Source organism: Pelodiscus sinensis, chromosome 2 (assembly GCF_049634645.1).
Source record: "Pelodiscus sinensis isolate JC-2024 chromosome 2, ASM4963464v1, whole genome shotgun sequence".
NCBI classification, from domain to species: Eukaryota; Metazoa; Chordata; order Testudines; family Trionychidae; genus Pelodiscus; species Pelodiscus sinensis.
Genome location: NC_134712.1, coordinates 3,284,824 through 3,294,118, shown reverse-complemented (window position 1 = coordinate 3,294,118; position 9,295 = coordinate 3,284,824). Strand labels below are relative to the sequence as shown.

At 56.0% G+C, this 9,295-nt stretch overlaps 1 protein-coding gene across 3 annotated transcripts in view; it reads left to right on the top strand.

Moving 5' to 3' along the window:
- The first annotated feature begins 2,345 nt into the window (after window positions 1-2,345).
- RHPN1 (rhophilin Rho GTPase binding protein 1) overlaps window positions 2,346-9,295 on the top strand; it is a 60,393-nt gene continuing 53,443 nt past the window's right edge. Inside the window, exon 1 of one of the 3 annotated variants that reach the window (XM_075920002.1) lies at window positions 2,346-2,544. In XM_075920002.1, coding sequence (XP_075776117.1) covers window positions 2,458-2,544 — 87 coding nt within the window. In that variant the 5' untranslated portion in view covers window positions 2,346-2,457. The remainder of the gene's footprint in view (window positions 2,545-9,295) is intronic. The other 2 variants (XM_075920003.1, XM_075920005.1) reach the window with 2 other exon arrangements.

The following is a 9,295-nucleotide window of genomic DNA, read 5'->3' as shown; positions in this document are numbered from 1 at the left end:
GGGGGGCTGCCCAGAGGTGGGGGGGTGCAGTGTACGGGGTGGGGGGCCTGCCCAGAGGTGGGGGGGGTGCAGTGTACGGGGTGGGGGGGCTGCTCAGAGGAGAGGGGGTGCAGTGCACAAGGGTGGGGGGTGCAGTGCACAGGGGTGGGGGGGCTGCCCAGAGGCGGGGGGGTGCAGTGGCACAGGGGTGGGGGGGCTGCCCAGAGGCGGGGGGGGTGCAGTGGCACAGGGGCTGCCCAGAGGCGGGGGGGGTGCAGTGCACAGGGGTGGGGGGGCTGCCCAGAGGCGGGGGGGGTGCAGTGGCACAGGGGTGGGGGGGCTGCCCAGAGCCGGGGGGGGTGCAGTGGCACAGGGGTGGGGGGGCTGCCCAGAGGCGGGGGGGGGTGCAGTGGCACAGGGGTGGGGGGGGCTGCCCAGAGGCGGGGGGGGTGCAGTGGCACAGGGGTGGGGGGGCTGCCCAGAGGCGGGGGGGGTGCAGTGGCACAGGGGCTGCCCAGAGGCGGGGGGGGGAGTGCAGTGGCACAGGGGTGGGGGGGCTGCCCAGAGGCGGGGGGGGGTGCAGTGGCACAGGGGTGGGGGGGCTGCCCAGAGGCGGGGGGGGTGCAGTGGCACAGGGGTGGGGGGGCTGCCCAGAGGCGGGGGGGGGTGCAGTGGCACAGGGGTGGGGGGGCTGCCCAGAGGCAGGGGGGGTGCAGTGGCACAGGGGTGGGGGGGCTGCCCAGAGGCGGGGGGGGGGTGCAGTGGCAGAGGGGCTGCCCAGAGGCGGGGGGGGGGTGCAGTGGCACAGGGGTGGGGGGGCTGCCCAGAGGCGGGGGGGGTGCAGTGGCACAGGGGTGGGGGGGCTGCCCAGAGGCGGGGTGGGGGGGTGCAGTGGCACAGGGGCTGCCCAGAGGCGGGGGGGGGGTGCAGTGGCACAGGAGCTGCCCAGAGGCGGGGGGGGGTGCAGTGGCACAGGGGCTGCCCAGAGGCGGGGGGGGGGGGTGCAGTGGCACAGGGGCTGCCCAGAGGCGGGGGGGGGGGTGCAGTGGCACAGGAGCTGCCCAGAGGCGGGGGGGGGTTCAGTGGCACAGGGGCTGCCCAGAGGCGGGGGGGGGGGTGCAGTGGCACAGGGGCTGCCCAGAGGCGGGGGGGGGGGTGCAGTGGCACAGGGGCTGCCCAGAGGCGGGGGGGGGGTGCAGTGGCACAGGAGCTGCCCAGAGGCGGGGGGGGTGCAGTGGCACAGGGGCTGCCCAGAGGCGGGGGGGGGGGTGCAGTGGCACAGGAGCTGCCCAGAGGCGGGGGGGGGGTGCAGTGGCACAGGAGCTGCCCAGAGGCGGGGGGGGGGTGCAGTGGCACAGGGGCTGCCCAGAGGCGGGGGGGGGGGGGTGCAGTGGCACAGGAGCTGCCCAGAGGCGGGGGGGGGTGCGCAGTGGCACAGGGGCTGCCCAGAGGCGGGGGGGGGGTGCAGTGGCACAGGAGCTGCCCAGAGGCGGGGGGGGGTGCAGTGGCACAGGGGCTGCCCAGAGGCGGGGGGGGGGTGCAGTGGCACAGGAGCTGCCCAGAGGCGGGGGGGGGGGGTGCAGTGGCACAGGAGCTGCCCAGAGGCGGGGGGGGGTGCGCAGTGGCACAGGGGCTGCCCAGAGGCGGGGGGGGGGTGCAGTGGCACAGGAGCTGCCCAGAGGCGGGGGGGGGGTGCAGTGGCACAGGGGCTGCCCAGAGGCGGGGGGGGGGGTGCAGTGGCACAGGAGCTGCCCAGAGGCGGGGGGGGGGGGTGCAGTGGCACAGGAGCTGCCCAGAGGCGGGGGGGGGGGGTGCAGTGGCACAGGGGCTGCCCAGAGGCGGGGGGGGGGGTGCAGTGGCACAGGGGCTGCCCAGAGGCGGGGGGGTGCAGTGCACAGGGGTGGGGGAGCTGCCCAGAGGCGGGGGGGGGTGCAGTGGCACAGGGGCTGCCCAGAGGCGGGGGGGGGGGGGTGCAGTGGCACAGGGGCTGCCCAGAGGCGGGGGGGTGCAGTGCACAGGGGTGGGGGAGCTGCCCAGAGGCGGGGGGGGGTGCAGTGGCACAGGGGCTGCCCAGAGGCGGGGGGGGGGGTGCAGTGGCACAGGGGCTGCCCAGAGGCGGGGGGGGTGGCCACGTGCAGTCCTCACCCCCGACCCGTCTGCAGACGAGCCTGTGCCCGGGCAGCCCCGCCCCCATGACGTCCTCGGCGTTCTAATTCCCACCGTTGCCAGGGGCGACGGGATCTCTCCCCCCGGCACCGTTGGGAGAGCGCACGGGGCGGGGACGCCACTGCCCCCCCCCCCTTGTCCTCGCGACCGTTGGGCACCGGCGCTGTCACTCGACGACTTCCCGCCCTCCTATTGGCCGGCGCGGTGCCCGTCTCCCGCCCCGCCTGGGTGCCTGCGAGGAGCCGCCGCGGGGGCGCCCCCAGCCTGGTGCCGTCCTGCCTGAGGGGAGCGCGGGGCCTGGGCCGCCCCGCCATGAGCCCGGCGGAGGGGAGCCCGGCCGGCCGGGGGGACAGCGGCTGCCCCCTGCTGCGGCCCCCGGAGAGCGGCAGCGTCCGCAAGGTGAGTGGGGGCGGCGCCCCCCGACCACTCTCCCCCCGCCCCGCCCCCTGCCAGCGGCCCCCCCGAGCCCAGCGACCCCCCCGCTAGGGGACCCCCCTGAGCCCCGCCCCCTGCCAGCGGCCCCCCTGAGCCCCGCCCCCTGCCAGCGGCCCCCCCGAGCCCAGCGACCCCCCCGCTAGGGGATCCCCCCTGAGCCCCGCCCCCTGCCAGCGGCCCCCCCGAGCCCAGCGACCCCCCTGCCAGCGGCCCCCCCTGAGCCCCGCCCCCTGCCAGCGGCCCCCCCGAGCCCAGCGACCCCCCCCCGCTAGGGGATCCCCCCTGAGCCCCGCCCCCTGCCAGCGGCCCCCCCCCGAGCCCAGCGACCCCCCCGCTAGGGGATCCTCCCTGAGCCCCGCCCCCTGCCAGCGGCCCCCCCCGAGCCCAGCGACCCCCCCGCTAGGGGATCCTCCCTGAGCCCCGCCCCCTGCCAGCGGCCCCCCCCCCCGAGCCCAGCGACCCCCCCGCTAGGGGACCCCCCTGAGCCCCGCCCCCTGCCAGCGGCCCCCCCCCGAGCCCAGCGGCCCCCCTGCCAGCGACCCCCCCTGAGCCCCGCCCCCCTGCCAGCGGACCCCCCCGTCCACACACCCCGAGCCCAGCCTGCCCCCCCAGCCCGGGGCGGGGGAGCATGGCGCCCCGTGCCGGGGATGGGGACCCCCCCCCGCTGCCAGCTTCTCCCGTGCCCGGGTGGCGGGCATAGTGCCCCTCCCCCCGTTGCGAGCCTCCCTTGTGCGGGGGGGGGGGGTAGCAGCCTTTTTGCCCTCCCTCTGCCAGCCCACCCCATGCCTGGGGGGTAGCGTGTCTCCCTTCGCCCCCCGTGCACACCTCCCCCAGGTGGTGGCAGCCGGGGGGGGGGGGGGGGATGGGAGGGGGTCCAGCAGCCTGCTTCCCTTGCCTCATCTGTGCCAGCGGCGCCCTTCCCCACCATTTCTGCCAGCCTGAGCGGGCGGGATGGGCTAGCACTCCTCTTCTCCCTGGCCGGGGGCAGCCTTCCCCTGATGTCTGCAGCTCTCCCCAGTGCCAGGGCGATGCAGCCAGCCAGTGCGTGTCGGTACTGGGTGAGGGCTGCTGGTTGTGTTTCAGCTTTCCTTTCTTCTGCTGGCTTAATCCTCTTCTCCATGCGGGAAAGTTACTATTCCCAGCCGCCCAAAGTGTGTTCTGTTCTGCTCGGCGCTATAAACTTATCCCGTGATGTGAGCAGCGTGGCACTGAATAGTATTCTTGTTTATGTAGCGAAGGTTTGTAGTAGGTGGACGTAGGTGGTAGTCAGCATGTGGGCATTTTTCACCGTATGTGTTTATATTTTTAGCTGTTTGCATGAATTTATGTGCTCAATCTGTCTGCTAATTAAAGGAGTGACGCAATAAACATTAATAACAGAAGAAAGGAATTTCATTTGGTATTCTTAGATCATTAAAATGTTGGCATTGCTTGTGTTCAGTCCTTTAATGTAGGCAATGTGCTCTTAACAACTAGTGTTTGTAAAATACTTTGAATGTAAAACTATGGGAAGGTGGGTAAATAATGACTTTTGAAACTGTCAAGTGTGCCAATTTCTGTGTCCTGAGAGTCTGTTTGCTAATTTGGAGTAAATGGTCATTGTAATCTGCTGCAGATATACATCAGTTAAAGGTACAGCTTGTCCTCAGACAAAACTCCTATTTAGTTCAATAGATCTTTTGCCTGAATTAGGGGCTGTAAGTTTGAATCCATAGCTTCTGCTAGGTAAAGATCAATAAAGAATCTTGACTCAGTACTAATTTTTAACCTTTCAGATTTAATTTAAAGGGACACTGTCAATTTATGTCATGTTTGTTTCAGAACTTTCCTGAAATATTTATAACTGTGGGTGCTATCTAGAACAAAAGACTATTTAAGGGGTGTGTGCGTGTGTGTCTTATAGTTTATTTTGCTATTGTTTGTTTCACTATTTTGCAGGGCAGTTGTTTATACTTTGTGGGGCAGAGGGAGGGTTCCTCAGAGAAACAGGCACAAGAGAAACTTCTGAAGTAAGAAGACATGGTTGCAAAACCACAAAAACTGTCCTGAGGACTCAAACTACCATAGCATCTGTTATGAATTGACATTGCGGGGGGAAGGAGAGAGATTTCAAGTTGATGGTGTCTCTTTAAAGAAGAATCAGTAATGCAGTTATTGCTCAGAAAGAGAACTGTGTCGATATGGTTGCGATGGCTTTACTGTTTTGTGAAGAATCACTGAGATTACAGTAACACGTATCTTCTAGGCAAGTCAAGGTTCTGTCACTGAAGGTGCGTCTACACTGCATCCTTAGCTCGAAATAAGCTACACAATTTGAGCTACGCAAATTGCAAGCTTATTACGAGTTAATTTCAAAATAGCTTATTTCAAAATTTGGCGCTGTCTACACTACACCAAATTTCAAAATAGAGCACTATTCTGAAACATTCCTAAATCCTCATGGAACAAGATTTGCAGGGATGTTGGAATAGCGCACCTGCTATTTCGAAATAACAGGCATGCTGTCAAGACACGGAGAACGTTATTTCGGGATACCGGAAGTAACCCGAAATAGTGCCACTGTCTAGACGCACCCTGAGGGTCCAATACATCTGTTTCCTACTTGTGCACAGAACTGCCCTAGTGCCCTAACATTTGTGGCATGCAGACCACTCGTTATGCTTGCACTAGCTGTCTGATTTTAGTGATTTCTCACTCCTCCCCCCCCTCCCCCCCAACAATTGGATTAATTTTTTACAGCTGGTGCATTTGGATTTGACATTTTTATTTATCTTTTGTTCAGTCCATAAGTCAACATTGAGACCATTTTTACAGCGTTTTAATAATGTGTCTGTGTTTGTTAAAAGATTGATAAAAAGTCTATAATTTATACAGCTATTATGCTTTTACAGTACACCATACCTTGTAATGCAGCATCCCTCAGAAAAATAGGACTTCCTTACAGTGTGGTGCTGTCTGACTTTGAGGCTGTATTAAACACTTAATACAGCCTGCTGTAGGGCTGTAGCTTTCCATATGTAAACAGGACAAAACATTAAGGCTGTAAGATTTGCCTGTTAGATCTGCTGTGCTACAACAACATGCATTGCTTCTCAAATGTTGATAGTTCCTTAAGTGGATTGTTTTGGGCCAAAAATATTAGATTCTTAAATCTATTCTTGTGTTTCATGCTCTTACATTTTATTCTTCATTTGACTGGTGGCCCAAAAGTAGGCTAATCAGGTTCCCTTCTGATGTAGCCATGTTAGTTTGGTCTTGCTGAAAGAAAAGACAGGACTATGCAGCACTTTAAAGCACTTTAAAGACTAACCAGATGGTTTATTAGGTGATGAGCTTTCGTGGGCCTGACCCACTTCCTCAGATCAAATTTTGGAAGACAATTGGCATGACCATATTTACCAAAGGGATACAATCAAAAAAGTGAACACATATACAAAATTGACAAATCAGATTTTAGAACAGAGGTGGGGGGGGGGGGGGGGAGAGAGGTTAGTGTCTGTAGTCAGTTTCACTTATCTTTAGCTATTGTACCGCCTAATGGCTTTCCTTATAAAGTCTGAAATACCATAACTTCTTGGTTATGGTGTCTGTTTTTGGTATTTTGAGAGTAAAATAAAAGGTGGATTAAAAACCAGATGCAGCTGTTAGGGGTGTGTATGTTTTTTTTTGTTTTTTGTTTTGTTTTTGTTTTTTAAGGGTGTGTACCTACTGCTGTCTCTGTAGTTGCTATTCAAGGGCAAAATTTGTTTTGGCTTTTGTTTACCTTCTCAGATTTACCATGCAGTGGCTAATTCCTGCCATCTTAACACTACTCTGCTCAGGAAGAGCTCTCAGTGACTCAGACTGTAGAATTGGGTCTTCAAAATGTTTGCTCAGCATTTCTAACTTCCTCATGTCCTTTTCCCCAGGTACACAATGTGCAATATTTCTATATTGTAGCAAACTTGCAGATTTGAGCACACAGTATTTGTAAATTAATTTACCATGTGGTGGCAACTTGCTGTTTGTGAGTTGCTAAATTTGCAGCCCTGCAAACTTAAAGTTCTGGGTGATTAGCACAAACCAAGACCTGTAGTAGTATGTATTGCCCATGTGCTGCCCTCACCAAGGTTCCTCGACTTTATCTGGTGGAATGGCCTCTCAGAGGACATGATGATTCAGACTCCAAGGATTATTCCGTCTCTTGCTTTTCCTGAGGCTGCCAGTCAGGTTTTTAGGATAGGTGAGTGAGATTGTGAGATTGTATATGAGTGAGATGTGAGCACCAGAAAATGAGCTAGTTAGTACAAGTTCACCTCACTTCGTACACTGCGTAGTACCAAACTATCATCAGTCACAATTGCCCCAGGCTTCCTTCAAACCTAAACTTAGAAGTGAAACACTTAATAGTCCCTGACTATGTGCATTACCGTAATTCTGAAGAGCCATGGCCCTGGACCAGGACCTTGTTGTGGCAGATGCTATGCACGCATAGAGCAAAAAAACCAAGTCCCTGCCCCAAAGAGTTGACAGTCTGGCTCTGTCTACACTACCACTTATGTTGCTCCAGGGTGTGACTAAGCCACCTTCCTGAGCAACATAAGCTGCATCAACTTGAGCACCGGTGTGAACAGCACTATGTTGGCGAGAGCTTCTTGGGGAGGGGGAGTGTTTCAATCTGATGCAAAATCTCTCCCGTCGGATTAGGTTGGCTACATTACAGAGCTTGCGGTGATGCATCCACACAAGCAAGTAGAGAGCTGAATACAGTTCTCCATGGTCAGCAAATAGACTGTGAATCCTTCTTTAGCCAGGCATTTCATCGGATAGTTATCACATATTGTGAACATCTTACAAAGACAGGGGCTAAGGTGAAAACACGCAGCAGCAATTCACCATAATGACATGGTGCACCAGAACAGGCAATATTCAAGCGATCCCTCTCCCATTCCCGGCCTCTGAAAGAGGCTACTGACACGTTTCCTACCCATCTTGGCTAATAGCCATTGATGGACCTAACCTCCATGAATGTATCTAGTTCTTTCTCGAACCCTATTCAAGTCCTGGTCTTCCCAGCCTCCTCTGGCAAGGAGATCCATTGGCTGACAGTGCACTGTGTGAAGAAAATCTTCCCTTGGTTTGTTTTAAACCTGCTGCCTATTCATTTCATCTGGTGACCCTTGGTGATTGTTGTGGGAACAAGAAAATAACTTTTTCCTTATTCAGTTTCTCCATGCCAATCATGATTTTATGACTTCTACCATATTTCTTTCCATCCCCCCCATTAGTCTCCTCTTTTTCTAAGCTGAAAAGTCCCAGTCTTTTTCATCTCTCTTCTATGGGACCCCATGTGATTAAATGGGGCGAGCCACTCTGCCACGGATGGGCTGGAGTGGCCGCTTCTTGCTCACCACAGCCAGGACAAGCCCACTGTGGACAGAGGCTGCTTTGGCCAGGCTGGAGTGGCCCCCACTGGTTAAGTGTAACTAGTAATCCTCACCTGTTAGGGGAAAAGCTTACTTGTTACCAACCCTAGCTCTTGATGAAATTGTGTGCCTTTACACCATTTATTAAAGACTTGTTTAGTCTACCACATGCTCCCCTGCCCTCACATTGCCAATTACAGATAAATTTATTGGTTGAGAGAAATGTGGTAGAGCTAGGGGCAGGTTGACCAAAATGTTTAAGGGTTGTATCTGAGTATGGAAACTGCATGGTGTACTAAGATGGGACAGCAGGCTTCATCAAGTTCTGGCATTGCATTAGTGTTTTAGGAATAGTCAGTCCCTGGTAGCAGGGGCTGATGAGAGCGCTGCGGGGCCCAGCTGCATGTTGATAGATGAGGGTGTCCCTCTGGGTGTGTTTAAAGATTACTGCTGAAGGATGAAAGTTTTGAACCTTTATACGAGGGATGTAGGCATGTAGCCATTTAAACGGGTTAGGAATAAGCATGAGCTTATTGGTTACCCAAAGGGTTACACGTAGCTCCTGGTCCGGCTCCTGGGGAGCTGGCTGTTGCCTCTGTATCAGTCAGCAGCAGAGAGGGGCAGTCAGGAGCTGGTTTATGCTGGGAGCAGGTTTAAAAGCTGGCTTCCAGCATGCGCTGGCTCCCAGGGAGCTAGCTGCTGCTCAGTGTGTAACAGTGTACGTGCAGAAATTTTCAGTGGTTATACACTCAGCAAATTACTCATTTTAACATTCCTACTTTGCAGTAGTGTGTGTCCTAGCTTTCCCTCAATATCCACATGCGGCTTCACACTTCTCAACAGTCAACCTGTTCCCATTGTGCATCACGTCTCAATATGACACAGTCCAGGAGTTAAGCTAACACTACTCACAGTCAAAGGGCCACATGTGCAGAATTGTCCTTGCTGTGCTCCTGTCTAACTTCTGTGTGAATTGCACTAATGTAAGCTCCCTTGTATATATTGATGTTTGTCAATTCATGCCCTAATGGTTATAAGGCATTCACTTCTTAAATATCAACATCTACTGTCATTAAATAATTGACTCCACCCCGTAAGTTCCCAAACAGTGAGAATTTAAACTGACAATTTTTAAATGAACATCTATACTATTCATCAAAATTATTTAAAAACATTGTTTCCATATTTACTTTTTAATTTCCCTCTGTAGACATTTCTGTAGCAGAATGTGTGCACATGAGAATTTATACTAGTAGAATTACAGCAGTATAATTTATGCTTGTGTCTACGTGTGGAAGTTTACACTTTGT